Source organism: Aptenodytes patagonicus, chromosome 4 (assembly GCF_965638725.1).
Source record: "Aptenodytes patagonicus chromosome 4, bAptPat1.pri.cur, whole genome shotgun sequence".
Classification (NCBI taxonomy): Eukaryota; Metazoa; Chordata; class Aves; order Sphenisciformes; family Spheniscidae; genus Aptenodytes; species Aptenodytes patagonicus.
The window spans coordinates 57043749-57059475 of NC_134952.1; the positions used below are offsets into that span (position 1 = coordinate 57043749).

At 40.6% G+C, this 15727-nt stretch overlaps 1 protein-coding gene across 3 annotated transcripts in view; it reads right to left on the bottom strand.

Annotated features, from left to right (window-relative positions):
- EMCN (endomucin) overlaps positions 1-1352 on the bottom strand; it is a 55999-nt gene extending 54647 nt beyond the window's left edge. For 2 of the 3 annotated variants that reach the window (XM_076336808.1, XM_076336807.1), the window contains exon 1: positions 1190-1352. In XM_076336808.1, coding sequence (XP_076192923.1) covers positions 1190-1250 — 61 coding nt within the window. In that variant the 5' untranslated portion in view covers positions 1251-1352. The remainder of the gene's footprint in view (positions 1-1189) is intronic. The other variant, XM_076336806.1, reaches the window with a different exon arrangement.
- Between the last annotated feature and the right edge of the window lie 14375 nt (positions 1353-15727).

Consider the following 15727-nt stretch of genomic DNA (forward strand, 5'->3'; position numbering starts at 1 on the left):
TTTTCAGAAGTTGTGAAATTAAAGGTTTAACAATGACAGGAAGGCTATTTTTACTAGGAGTAGCAGACAGAGAATAAATAGTACCTCAACACAGACTTTCAGGGCTTGTACTTACTTAACATAGTTTTTAAAGCAGTTCTTTCTGTGGCAAAATCTTATTTTTAATCTCCTTTATTGATTTTTTTTTTCTAACAGCAGTGAGCCCAAGCAATAACATAAGATACATCACAAAAGACATTTTTAGATTTTAACACATAATCTGAGCAAAAGTTGATTAACTTTTTTTAGATCAGTTAATCTAGTATTATAAATTTTTTAACTTCTGATTCATAAAATCCCTTACAGGCAATCTATAGGCATTTGTGGAAGCTTTGGTCATGAGTATTCACACCGGAGGGCCACCAAATGAAAGTACAGCTAAAAAGCAGATTTGACTTCAAATGTATCTTTTGACAAAGGTGATGATAGACTCTGGCCCTTGTTAGTTTCTCTCACCCTTTCAGGTTTTACTAGTTAATTCTACTGTAAAAGCATGATCTTACAAGCTAAAGAATAATGAAAACAGCAGTTCAGTGACCATATGAACACCACAAAGTTTTATTAAATCTGTGCATTTGAGAATCACTTTTAAAAGATATTGCACTCAGTAACTAATATTGCCCCTAGGCTTGCATCCCTCATTGTTTGACACTTGATAAATGCTGTAAGCCCCTATACCTTTGGGGGCAAAACTAAGATAATTTCTGAGAGATACCCTTGGCCAAACATTGCTGGTGTACTGCCAGGGAAATCCATCAGAACAGATTTGATTTGCAAGAGCAGTATTTGCAAAATCTGACAGACATTCAATTCCCCCCTTAAATCCATCTCTACAAAAGATGCTTTATTTCAAAGAAGAAAAACGGAACAGAAAGCCTTTGTAAATATACCTCTGCTTTTAACTCCTCTCAGATTGAGGAGCTTCATGACACCCAGAAAGAGAGCTGTCACAAAAATACAATGGCAGGAAAGTTTTTCACAGAACACATATAACTCAACTACCAGTTAGTACCTTCTTCTCCTCCAACACACAGTCTTTCAATCACTGCACTAAAAAAAAAAAAAGCATCCAGCTACTGACAGCTAAGATTTTGCTCGCAAAACACCCCACAAATGTGACAAGTCTATCCAAAAAAGCCAAAGAACTTACCTCCTACAGTGCAAACACAGAGTACAGCTAGGAAAAAGAAGGCAATCCCCAGGAGCTTCATGCTTGGTGGTGGTGGTGCTGTCAGCTCTCCCTTGCACAGCTGGGCAGGGAGTGCTCTCTCACTCTGAGGCAGGCCTTAATTACTCCATGGAAAAAGGTGTGTAGAGACTGTGCCTAGTCACTGCCCATTCCTGCTTATTTTGGGGACTTTGATAAAGAACAGGAGGAAACACAACATACTCCCTCTGGGAGTTCAGTACAGAGGAGATTTATTGTTTCAGTCCTTACAGGAACTCCTTTTCTTTGGCAGTGAACCGTGTTTTTGTTAATACATTATTTTGTTCTTCTTCGGCCATGAGGTCAGGAAGGTTTTTGCACAGAGGCAAATCTTTCTTTAGAATATGCTATACATCACCAACTTCCATACTGTAGCTGGCGGTACTTTTAAAGGGAACATTTATGAGCAGCAAGGGAGCCCAGGTAGTAGGGGATAATGCAGCCAGGAATGGATGAGCAAAACAAGTAACAGGAGCCCTCACCTGGCTCTTCTTTGTGTTGTGTAAAGTGGCTTTGGTGAAAATCACAGCTGCTTCATGTTAAAGGCAGAGAGAGTGCCTCCCTGAGAGAGCTGCTCTCCTGCAACCGAGAGGATGTGAGGGGCCACCAGCCCAGGGCGAGGAAGTGACTCCAGCAAGGTACCCCCGCAGGGAGAGGCTCTGGGCTCCACAGAGTTAGAGCTGGGGTGTGTGGTTTTTTTCTTTAAATGAAAACTGGGCTTTTTTTTTTTTTTTTTTAATTTGAAAAGTTGCAACTCGCCTTGACTGTGTCTGCTCCATTAGTAATGGAAAGGTTTTTTTATTCTTCTGTATAGGTACTTGCTGTGCCAGGGGATGGGAATATAGTCCCCAGAGTGAGCCTCTTCGCTGGCCTATTAGACAGCGCAGGTCAGAATCGCTCTCTCCTTCTCAGGACCCGCTGATCTGGGAAACTTTGGTATCTCTCCTTCTCACAGCCATTTCTCCAACTTCTGTGGAAGAAACCCGAGCAGAGCTCTAGAGTTAAAGGCTGTCAAAACATGATCTCATAATACTCTTGTGCTCTGTCTTAACGATTTGAGGCAGCTGATGGCAATTAATCACAAAACTTCAACCACAATGAGAATGTGGTGCAGTATGTTTGCTCATCTCCCTCTCTGTCAACTCTCAGGAAAATTTGGTGGAAAAATTGACCTCACAAACAGCCTGACTCATTAAATAGTCAACCCTACTTATTGCAGTAATTAAGATTTTTTTTTTTTTTTTTTTTTTTCCTCATGACTGTTTCTCGCTATAAGGGGAAGTTTTGGAATGGCTTCGCATGCTGGAACTCCCAGGAGCTAAGCCGCAGTGCTTCCAACAACAGTACTGTTTTATTCATGGGATGAGGAAAACGGTAGCAGCTCAGCATCGTGTGTGGAATAACTTCTGTTTAGTTAAGGAAATCACATTTCTACATCTTAAGGCTATGACACATCCTCTGCCTATTACAGGTGACAAAAGCTGGTACTCAATAGAAATCTGATGGTAGACAATGAATTTCTGGCACTTCATTCAGACAAACTTAGGTATTTGCATCCATGAGAGATGCAAACATGTAAGTTCTCCTTAGCGAGACGGTGTTTTCACCGTCATTGGAAAGGATCACACAGTAATACAAACTTGACTCGGAGTAGAGGTGGGCCACACAATGACACTTTTGTCAAGTTGATCGGAGCATATGGCAGGGAGTTAGCACCAGTGCTCTGTTTTTATGCTAGTTTTGTGCTGACTTAAGACCTAAAGTTAGAATGGGCTAGAAAAGCAGTAACTACTGCAGCAGAAAGCCTTCAAGCAAAAAGATAAATCTGAACATGGAGAGTGAATTCATCCCAGGTTAGTGCTGTTTCTGATGCAATAAGAGGGACTCTAACCTTTTATTTACTGCATTGCCAAACCACTACCTGAAATGTTAATTCTGAAGAAGGATACAGAAAGGAATATTATTTTATTGACTGAAATGAAACCTCTGCAAAATCCAAGAGGCCTGAGGACAGGATCATTTCCTTGGGTTTTGAGACCATGAGAAACTATCTGATTGCCTAAGAGAGTATTGATTCAGTTCAGTGCTGTTCCTCTGAGTAGCAGCATCCCAAGGAGTCCTCAGTACGCTGCTGCTGCTGAAGATGATGACAGTGGTGGTTATGTGCAACTCACTGAAGGCAGAAAGGGCACAAAGTGTCACAGCCCTGCAGTAGCTACCCATATCGCAGGTACAAGTGTGGAAAAGGCTCCCCAACCTCATGTAAGGGATTGGGAGGGAAAGAAAGAGAAAGGGCCAAATGTCTTTGCCTTACACCACGTCATGCAACTTGAGTTGTATCTCAGAGAGTCCTAGGGCAACTTACTGCCTCCCTGAAGCATCAAGAGACCTGTACCCCTCTGAGATACTCACTAATATCAACATCAAAGGCAGCTAACTTTTGCACAGTAAGGAATAATAGGAATAGAAGGGGAGCAGCTCAAATAAGTCACTGAAAGAAAAACTCTGTCCAAAGCTGAGTTGTAGCTTCTGGCTTGCAGTATCTGAGCTGCAGAAGAGAGATTCTCACAACTCTTGTCAATGGAAACATTTTTTTTTTTTCCTTTAAAAAGAAAACATTTAAGGTTTTAAAAGCTTCCAGCAATCTTTGTAGCAAAAGATTATTCCTCTATGTATTCACTGAACAGAAATCGTCACTTTTTCTCTCCACCGACAAATAAGTTTTCCTTTATTGAATAAATGTTTTTCTTTCTTTCCTCAAACCAAGAAACTTAGCTTCAGTGCCAACTTGGGCTTTGTTTTATAAAGAGAAATTTGGTCATCGGTACTGCTGCCAACTGGGGTATTACTGCCAGTGCTGGAATATCTGGAGTTCCACTTTGAGCCCCAGAACAAGTGACTGTGTGACAGTCTCAGGTTCCACATTTTTTCAAGTAAGATTTTAGCCCTCCTAGTTGCAGAAGAAAACTTGAAACATGACCAAAGAGCACTCTAGAGAATGAAAGGACTCTCTGTTTTAAAATACCATTATTTTGTAGTCCAATAATGGTTGGGGTAGCCTGAGCTATAGATTTATTTTTGCCAGTGTGGTATTTCATTATTAAAGGGAAACCATTTACTGCCACAGTGGATTTGCAGTTACAGATTTATTGGTCTCAGGCTGTATTTATATATTCTTTCTTAGTTCACATTGCTTGGAGCAAAACATTGCCTTTTTATGCACAGTTCTCCTATAAGGTTCAAATAAACCCCTTCAGATTTAGAGAATGTAAAAATTTTACATATTGTTCAATATTCTTGAAGCGCCACTACATAAAACAGGAAATAATATGGACAGCCATGCTGCCTTGCTGTGGGCTACTGGCAATTTCCAATGTGGGCCCGAAGAGTAAATTTGTCAAAGCCTTTACAAAAGCAAAAATAAAAAGATACAAAGATACACAGTCTTTGATGATTTACTATAGCGAAGAAACAAACACACTGACTAAATTTGCCGGCCTTTCCCACTGATGCTTGCTATCCCTTCCACTGATGGTTATTTTAACGCTTATAGCAGAATGATAGAAAAAGAGCAAGATAATCTCAAACTCCTATTGTTTTGCTACATCTGTATTTCAGCAAATATATCTAAAGTGATATTTTATCAGAAATTACCTATGACTTACCTGTACATTTGGTTATACTCCCATAAGCAGGGTAAATTTACATTGAAAAATGCAGTTGTAACAGTGTAGAAATAAATTGTTTAGTTATGCTTTCTGTTCTTTTTAAAATTGGTTTTAAAAGTACTTGTTTTGGTCTATGACATATTAAAATTTTAATATAAAGTAGAACTCCAAAGAACTTTGATATAGCGTTGCGAAACCAAGATATTTTGATGGCCATGTATAGAAGTTACTCTGAAAATTCATGCTGAGGGACATTATAAAATGTAGATATTTTGTTCTGAATTTTTTATGGAAGCATTGGAACATCTCAGGGAATAGAAATGTCAGTGCCCAAATTCCTCTGCACACAATAATATTAAAAATATGAAAGATCAGGCTCGCAAATGTATTTAAGTGCTTAAAAAACCAAGATAGCCACCTTTTCTTTGTAGCACGGAAATGCTTAAATGTCATTGATTTGATTCAGAGCCAGCTGCTAATGTGAAAAATTCCACTAAATCTCTAAGTGCCTAGACGCCTTTATGTAGGCACTAAAGACCAAAATGCAGTTAGTCTGTATTCAGTACTCCTTTTACAAAAGATATTTTCAAGGCCAGATCTAATAGAATTACTGCAACTCTAGCTATCAGGCTTGAGTATTGTTTATTTGCAATACCAACAGACTCTGTAAGGATATCTGTTACTGCAGAGCATGTTTTTCCTACTCTTTCATACCTGGAACACTATTGATGTACTACAGGGAGTGAAAATATGTTTGATGGGACTGGCTCAATGTTTATTCACTTGCAATTGATACAAGTAAGGACCATATTTGTAGAAATGTAGTTGCCACTCTGCTAGAGTGCCAGATTTCAAAGGATGCTGTACGTTTGAGGTATTCAGTAGATACATGTCACTGTCAAAAGGGTGCAGCAAACTTACGCTCCTGAGCTACCTCTGTCCATCTGTCTTACTGTACGCTCCCATTGCTGCTGCTAGCAAAACACAAGATAGATAGAAAGAGGGCTCTGCACTTACGTGTTTCATGTTCCTGTTCCCAAAACTGTATTTCCATCCTGAGCCACAGTTTATTTCACCGTCTCATGAGTCTTGGGTATCAATAAAGACAGTCTCATTTTTGTGCTCAGTCCTTACTTCCTAATCCAGTAGACAATATATTTTAATGGAAGGACACCAATTTACCCTATACCTGATGACCTGGTTCATTGGCTTCAGGAGTTACTCAGATCTGGATTATGTGCTTGAAAAGCTGCGTACTTGGTTGCTTTTGTTGACTAGTCACCCTGTGGTTATCCCTTGACTTTGTGAATTCCTTGCTTGGAGTTGCAATGTGCTACTTGACAGCCAAGGTCCTTCTAAGGACACCATTCTAGGTCCATTCTTTCTCTGTTGGTGAGTTACTGATGTATAGATATTTCGATCTTTCTGGTCAGAGAGAAGCTTAAGCATACTACAGTGGCAGAGAGAAGAAAGCTATGGAGGGAAAGGTACTGCTGCCCAAGTCATCTTTCACACTTACGTACAGGCAGTCAGGAGGGCTGGAAGAGAGAGACCATAAAGAGTCATTCTAGGGATATAAAAAAATGTGGGCTTGCAAACTTAGAGCAAGGAACTTCATGTCATGTAAAGACTCACACAGAATGTGTTTATAGGCTTTGCATCCTGTCCTGGGCTAATGAAATGGGAAACAGTGAGTCAGTCTCAGTTTCTCATGTTATTTGAAACGCATGGAATGATTATACGGTTGGCTGTCTCAGAGGAAACAAAACAAAACTATGTGTTTGAACCATGCCTTAATTTTCCAAAAGGCTGAATAAATCCAGCCACTATCTATCCAGACATATATCTTGTCTCTGTTGTGGTAAACGGCAACAACCTCATTCTTATTGGGCCTGGTTAAAAAATAGGCAGCAGTATGAGACTGCAGTGGACCTCAGTACTGAAAAGCGAGATGTACTTTCTGTTCCAACCGTATTTGTCAGTTTTCCTGGGCAAGATGTTGTTGGACATTAAGCTTCTGCTGAGCTGAGTTTCTGTGGCTTCTCTTTTCCATTTGGTTTCCTCTGCACAAGCAGTGGAAAAATGTATCAGGTTTCTCGTCAGCCCCATGAGGGGATACACTGTGCATTGGTCTGTCTAAGCTATAGTTTTTAACAGTGTCAGTTTTGTTTTCAGACCACTAGTGCCAGAAAAGAACATCTTAGAACATTATACAATATCTGATTATAAAGAGCCTATTGTACCTAAATACAACACAGTATTACAGCTTTCTCAGCAGCCAACACTATGGCTATGCTAGTACCCCAGCATCTATTATAAACCTATGTTTTCATCCACTCATAAAAGGAGTCACTGAAAAAAATGTGTCCAGATTCCTCATTGGCCAGTTTTGTTTCTGTTTGTCAACGTTGTGAGATTTGAGGGGCTTGGGCTACTTCTTAGAGGACCCTGGGAGCTTCTGAGCTGCAGGACATGGGGCTGGAAAAAGGGAGTTACAGGAGATTTGGCAGCTGCACAGAATTTAATGGTGGGCAGATAGAGAATATGCAGGAACTGCCGGGCCAGCACACTCATTTCCTGCATCTCTTACTCCGTCACAGAAGTGAGGTAAAGAGACAATTGGTAATGAACAGCTTTTTCTGGAACTCATAACAAGAAGCCAGAATTCACGTATCATGAATTTGAGACTAAGTTATGCTCCAAGACAATGTCTAGGACACATTTTGTTGCACAGACCTGCTCTTGAACTTAAGACGGCTCCTTTCTGCTTGGCATTTTTCCTCGTGCTTTTTTTTTTTTCTTTTCCCAGCTATCTACCATCTCCTCCAATCCAACTTCCAGCATTGATAGGCTTGAACTCTTTGTGGCTCAACCTCCTTATCCAGAATAGCTATTACTGCTGCTCCTCGGTGTCTGGCTTCCCAAGCCTTCATTCCTTTGGTGTATTTCAGACTTCCTGTTGTCGCTATCAGAATGAGTCCTTCTGGCAAGCACTTTTTGACACATGCAAAATACAATGCGTGTCCGGTCTGATAAGGAAACAACATCGCCAAGAAGAGTGGGTAAAATATCTGTGCCAAAATATACCCCCAGCATTTCAGCTTCCTAGCAGACTGCGTATCTGCCCCTTCACAGATATCATAAACATTTTCCTGTTCTCTGCATTTCTACTTTCCAATTTATTCAGCAGTACAGAAGGGACTAAATGCTTTCCACAGCATGTAATAGTTAGGCAGTAAGTAGCCAACTGAAAATAAAAGCATCTTGGGCACCTGCTAAAAGCAGCTAATTCAGATCATCCATAGATAGCTGGAAAAAGCACAAAAACTTTCACACATACCTGCTTTTGGTAATTTGTTATATTGCTGGACAGTTTGTCATGAGGAATGCACTGATTCACATTCATCTCTGCTTACACTCACCTAAATTTTTCTTCCAGACAGCTGGGATAAGACTACAATTTTTTAAGGAAAAAAAACAAAACCCAAACAGACAAAAATGGACTACCAGCATTCTGTGCTGCCACATACTGTACTTAGGGCTGTTCAGTAGCAACGGAAAATGGTTGTAGTAACAAAAAGCTGTTAATAAACTACTAAATATTATGCAAATCACCTTTTTAAATTAACTTTATGGTATATGCTGTCACATATTTGGAGTTATAAAACTATGCTCAGGGACATTAGCACCATGGGTGTTTGAGGCAACAACACTGTATCTCAATTTAACATTAAAAAATGCTGATTTTTTATGCAAATAAGTTTGGGGTACCATGAGAAGATGGCTAGGCAAAGAAGAGTTTTAAAAAATTGCTTCTCTCCTACATCTCTCCGTGAAGAACAGGACCACATACAATCTACATATTATGTTCCGACAAGTTAAGACAACATATTTTCCTTTACAGTTGGGTCAGGTTAGGAGACTGTTAAACCCCATGGCTCAGCTGAAAAGCAAAACCCCACTGAGCTCCGGTAAATCAACTGGAGTTACACTCTGAAGTTCAGCACTTCAGACACTGAAGTTAACACTTTGCTTCATTTTTGTACAGTGCTGGGAATAGCAGGTGGCCATCAATTGCTTCTGCAGACTAGTTATTTTTGTTTCTTGAGGGATGGGAAAAGAAGGGAGGAACAATGACAAGGCTGGAACAATGCAGTCCACACAACTATAATTTCAGGCTGATTACCCTAATCACATTCATGAAGGAAGTAAGCACTCAATAAAATTACGGCATATTGTTTTCATCTGACTTTCTACTGTTTGAATAGTTTGGCTGAAGACAGGGAATATCACCATCACTGGGAACATGTAAAAACAGGTCAAATATCTGTCAGAGATAATGCACCATGGTTTGTGGCAGAGATCTGACTCCCATTTCTGTAGGACCCGTGCTATCCTGAGAGTCTATGGGGTAGAATTTCAGTCTGGAAAATGTATCATTTATCAATTTATTAATCCACTGGTTATCTAACTTTTGTCATCACCCACAGATATGGAGGCCCATTTTCAGCCTGCGTGTGCAGACCACAGCTGGGGAGCCTGAGGTTTAGTCCATTAGAGTAACAAGATGAAATGCAAAGTCTATCGAGGGCTAGCTGAGGTGGCAATTCCTCATACACAGACTATCAAATCCACGTGTTAACAAAAGACGGGTAGAAATAGCCAAAACCTGTGAAGTGACATGTTGTATCATCACATTTACTGAAGTAGATGTAATGATAGCACAAAACTCCTCCCTTGCAGGGGTATTACTGTACTGACAGAAAGTTCAATTTTGCAGAATAGCTTCATCCCCATTAGGAGAAATGTAAAGTGTTGGCAATTGTTCAAGTACTTATTGAGGAAACCTAAGATTTTTATTTAATTTAATTGGCATAACCCTTTTCTGTCATCTTCATTGCAAAACAGAGCTTTACAAGAAGAGACTGTTTGAACATAGCTTATAGCTGCTGGAAATCACTATATAACCTGATGCCCGGATCTGCTGTACAACTAGGACTGCTTGGATCAGCTCAGTACTTGAAAGAAAAAAGCATTGGAAAGTACACATATGTTTCGGGAAGTAATATTTAGATGTTAATACTGCTCTAGCAGAATACCAATGAGCAAGGGGCAGGAGGAGCAATACCTCACTGACAACCCACAGCCAGCCCCTCCTCTGTGGTCTCCTTACTTTGATCAAGTAGTTTATAGCAATCACTCCTTGCTTTTGGGGGATGGTGGGGAGAAGGGCTCCTGCACTTCAATCCCTCCATAGCAATTGGTGTTAGAAAGACTTTCATTTCCCTGGGATCCTGTTGTTTGGCTGCGAGGCCCTGGGGTGAGTCACTGAGCCACCTACCACAAAACAACAGGAAGAGTCACAAAATCCTTCAAGAATAACAATGACTGGGAGGTGTCTTCATCCAGGCTAGATTGCTGGTTACTGACAACATTGGAAATATGCTTCTTTCAGGCCGTATTTTTATTTTATTCCCTCTTCTAAAATGGATTTTTTCCACAAAATCTTTCAAACAAGAAGAGCTGATAGAATACTATTTATCAAGCTGACTATTTTGTGAGTTTTTCTACTTTTTGTTGAAAGATTTATTTGATAAAGAATTTTTTTAAAATTTGGTCATCTTCAGAGCTGGCGATATGCATCCTTTCAGTACATGTTTTGGAGAGTAAATAGCAATATTTGCTGAGGAATTTAACTGAAAATAATGTTTTCTGGTGTTCAGCCAGACCCAATCTGCACTCAAGCCAGGCCAGATCTGCTCTCTAGCCAAAGTTAGAGGGCAGATTCTTCAAACCCTTCCAGACTGGCCTAACTGTGCTCCCAGTAAAATCAATTAAAAAACCCAAACCCAATCAATTTCAGTGAGCAGCATTAGGGCTGATCACTTTGGAAAATTCTGCTCACACCTATTCTATACTTATTTTAGTGACAGGTTAACAAATCTGTACTTGGAGTGCGTAATGATTATTCCTATTAAATTCAGCTGGACATCTTAACATACAAAGTTATACATGCAAGTGTTTATAGAATCAGGCCCTGGAGAAGGAACTCTGGCATATGAGTAGGAGTCCTGTATTTCTATTCTCTGCAAATCTCCTGCATCCTACTCCAGCCTCATACTGCATTCCCATACATATTAATATGTTGGCCTCACTCAGAGTGGGAGCTACATGGAATAGGGATTATCTTTATTTCCATTGGGCAGTAGCCCAATTTATGGGGCAGAACGGAACCTGCAAGTTAGAAACAATACCACCACCAACAGGAAATTTCCATCACATCAGGTCTAGGATTGAGTTAGTTGTGAATTCGCTGAACCGTTGGCCTGTGACATTCACTGTGCAGGAAAACGAGTGAGTATAGGCAGTACTAAGTAGCAGGGCATGGAACAAGAAGCGCACATCACGTTTGCTTTAAAAGGTGACAGATGTGATCTACGTGTCAACCAAAGTACCCAATATTGCCCTTCTGCAATTCAGCTGCTCCTTATACAGGAATCAGCTGTCACTTATAACCACACATGACCTTGCCAATGTGACTTACAGGTATCTGAGTGCCCAACTGTTAGAGTAACGAAAGAGCAACCTATTGCATATAGACTTGTCATGGTAATTAACAGAGAAGGCACTTACACTCACGTGGCCATTCTCCCTGGTTTGTGCACCTCCCATAATACCATGGAGCTAAAGACTCGGCTGAACACTTCTTTTTGTCTTGCTTTCAGCATTGCAAACCTTTTAACATTTTGTTTCCCAGTTCTCAACAGTTCTGACATGCCTTCCATTTCCCTGCAACGAGCATTGCTTCTGTTTGTTTCCCCCCCCCATTGCATCTTCATACACTCAAATTTCACTTCTCCCCTTTGTACCTGCACTGATAACAAGTAACATTTTTCCTTGTTTATACAACGGGCAATGCAGTATATACTCAGCTGGAGTGGGTTCTGACCGTATGACTACCTGGCAAACCTACACAACTAAGGTCTCGCTAGCCAATTATTCTCTTGGAGATCATAAAACCAAGAGAAATAATTGGCCAGGAGTGAAAAATGAAGATAGTGCTCACACTTCTGTAGCTGGCTGATATTCCTTCTCAAGTTACTATGGAAAATTACTTCAGATGTGGAAAAGCTGGGGCTATTTTACTGCTAAAGTCCTTCAGTTTAATGCAGTTACCACCTTTTGCCAAATGCATTTCCTTGGTCAGTAAAAGCAGGGAGAGCTGCTGGCAGCCTTCAGCCAGTATGTCTGAATTCCTGTCATGTTCGACGATGGGGCATGGGATGGGTGAAGACAAATGTTTTGCAAACGCTATCTATTAACACAAGACATCAAGAGGAGTCTCAGGCTTGCATTTGGAAAAAACATCACAAAAATAAAAATATATAAATCAGGAATGGGCTAAAACTCAACGTCAGCATGCTTCAGAAGTGGGTGTCTAATGTTAGGCTCCTAAATCCTTTTTAGCCACCAAGATTAGTAGCTTGATCTTTGCTTCTGGTAGTCTCCCAGCAGGTTCTGGGAAAGTAGCCTATTTAGGCACCTAAATGTAAGGTTTAGGAGCCTAATTTAGTCCCTCAAGTCTGAAATCTTGGCTGTGCATTCTCAACCAAGGACAAATAAGAGCACCAGGATTTTCAGTTACTATTAGAGTTTTACTTCCAGGTCAAACAAAATCAGAAAGGCTCTAATTTTCTAGTTCCATTTTAGATGCAACCCCAAATTTCACCATTGCTGTAGTTATTTTGTAGGTGGAAGGGAGGAAGGATGGCAGGCCCCGTGGTGGAGCCCCAAGCACCAGAACAACTCCGGGGCCACAGCCTTGCTTCCTTTCCTCCTTCTAGCTCCTTGTGAAGTTGTCTCAGGTCTTACTGCATTTCCCCCCAGTTGCTTCCTTCCTTCCTCTTGTAATCTATGCAAAAGCCGCTCGTGGTCTATCTGTCTGCCTAGCCTCCAGTAAGGCTCCGCAGGCTCTCACGTAGCTTTCAGCCCATGCAGTGGCACCATTCCTACCTCCTGCAAGACAAGGGACCCCTGAGGCCCCAGGGATCTCATACACACCAGCAGCCAAAACTACCTGCCTTTTTCTGCTGAAGAAGTGGGTTTGTCTCTGCTATGTAACTGGTAACAAGAAGCCCTACAGGGAATTGGAAGATAAAAATAAAAATAAGCTATTTTAATTGGCTACTTTTAAAGAGGCTCTGTTTTCCTTGTCAAGACCCTCTGGAACACAGAAAGCATAACTCCAGGGTATGGCTATGCTTGAAACCAAAACGTAGGCTAAATCTTAAGCAGAAGCCAACGCCAAACCAGAAGCACAAATCAAAACCAAATGTGTAACTCTATTCCTAGAAAGTCCTCTTTTCAAATAAAAATGTAATTACGCTCTTATTTTCTCAAGCCTCGCCTATACACAAAAGCTGTAACGATATTACTAACCCTTTTTAGAAGCTGATTTTTATTTTAATTAAGACAGTCTTTTTATGTCCTTTTAGGTTATTTTCAGAACACCTTGCACTGATTTGTCTTAATTCATTCCTTACAGACCAGGGCAGCTTTTGTCTCTGGAGTCCTAAGAGTGAACATACATACTATATATTTTTCTGTCCGGATTTTTTTTAGTGACTACATTTGAATAATTTTATGAAGAGTAAGAATCTTTCTGAATTCCTTAATTGAATTTAGTGTAACACTTGTATGGCTAAAGGAATTCATGTAAATCACCCTCTGCAGGATTGCAACGGGGACTGTGGGATAACAGTGTTGACTGGTCATAGAGAGATAGGGAATTAATCCAAAGGGGCACTAAAAATAGCGTGAAGAAGAAGCCTTCTTGAGACTGTAGCCACCCTACTCAGTGAGTAGAGCAAGGTGGCAAACATTTTTGCTAACAAGTCTTAGAAAGATTACAAAACAAGGATTAAAAGACAACTGATGTGAGCTTAAACCCTTAAATATCTCTTAGATAAGAGGAGAAAATATTTTCACAGGAGCATGGAGCTCCTATTTTGTAGAATGGCTTTGGGTTTATCTCCTAGAACTGCTGACCCTCTGAAATCCACTGCAGCAGAGCTAGCAGGGTGATGAAGAAAATAAGATGAGGATGACAATGTCAGACAACATAGATTAAGCAAACAAATGCAGTGCGCTGTTGAAGCTGTATGTTCAAGAGCTCACCCATACACAGCTGCTCCACAGATTTTAGTGGACACTTGTGCCCAAGTACAAAGTTAAGAAATTTTGCAGATCCATTTTCAAGGGCTTCCCCTTGGAGCATTGCCACATATGCAAGACTCACATCGTGAATTCAGGGATGGCCACATCTTGGCTTTAGTTTCACCATCCTTGTTGGTAAAATAAAGTTAGTAAACTGATAAGAACTACTTAGTGGAAGGTAACTGCAGTAGCTGAAGTGCAAGATGAGCTTGTTCTTTGCTAATGTGGCTGATTTGGTGGAGATTAAAGAGCAGTTTAATATTGCAGTAAAGGAAGCTATATGAGCAAACATTATTACGATTGTGAAAACACCCCACCTATGATTTGCTTAAAGCAGAGCAGCACAGTAACTACCAGGGCCTTATGTGTGTTTTCAGTTCTTTCATTAGTGAGAGGCTTAACAAAACCTCTCAAAAGAAAGCAGGAAGGGCTGTGCGCTGATTCTTGGTGATTCATTGACTTCCTTCCTTCCATCCCCAGCTAGAGCTTTACTAGATGAGTCTGCACAGTAGTGTGCGTAGCGCTGCAGTCAAGTAATGCCCAACACAAGATAGACCCACCAGCCCATTACCCGCCTTCCATGGGAGAGCAGTGGCAACACCAGCACTGTCCTCCACAGACACCCCCAGTGCCTCCTGGCGAACCGTAGGGCTCTCTGAGGAATACCTCTCATTTTAAGTGGTACTCTGCATTCCCCTCCAATGAACAAGCATGCCACAACCGTGTGGTCACCAGCCTTGTCTTGCTTTCATGGCCTGACAGACCTCTCTGTTCTGTGTGCCTGAGAAACAACATGATGGATTACCAGGTCAGATTATCTACTACAAAAGCAAGTTGTAAAATAAGAAAATGTAAATTTTAAATACATCTGAAGGTGTTCTTTTCTCTGACCTGTCATACAGGATTTCTCTGAGGCATCTCTTAGCTGCACTAGTTCAGATAAATTCAGTAAAACCCTCCCACTGAGCCTTGGCTTCCAAAGAGGTTTCCCCTATTCCAGTTAGATCAGAGATACCTGTTAGGGTGTTACTATGTGAAAGTTCATCTTCCAAGCAGCTCTTGAGTCCTGATTTCTCCTTTTTTTAAAAAAAAAAATTTAAATAAATCAGTCTAGGGGAACTCAAATGCGTACATGGCTTAAATGGGCTTGTGATGTCTGCAAGGGTATAAATGAAACAGCATTCCAAACTGTTCTGGAAAGGTCCTGCAGTAAGCTGATTTCTCCAGCTGTACGCCAATGCCTGCTTAAAAAAAAAATCAGCCAAGGTTATATTCACAACATATTTCATGACCATGAAACACACCAGGATCCTCATGTCCCAGCTGAAGGGTTGCCTGATAGTCCAGCTTTGTGCCTGGAATTGAATTGTGTTTTGACCTGTGTCCTTGGAAGCCCTTGATTATTTATGGGATAATTTTAACAAACAAGATCAAGAACCGTTCAAGGTGGCTGGAATAACTTTTTCAAGCTTCTTGCGCACTAAGCTCTAACTACCAAAGTGTTTTTATTACTGGTCAGAGTAATATCAGTAATTAGATGTATCACTGCAGTCAGCCATAGAAAAATTATAGAAATGGTGACCTCCTTTAAAGTTTT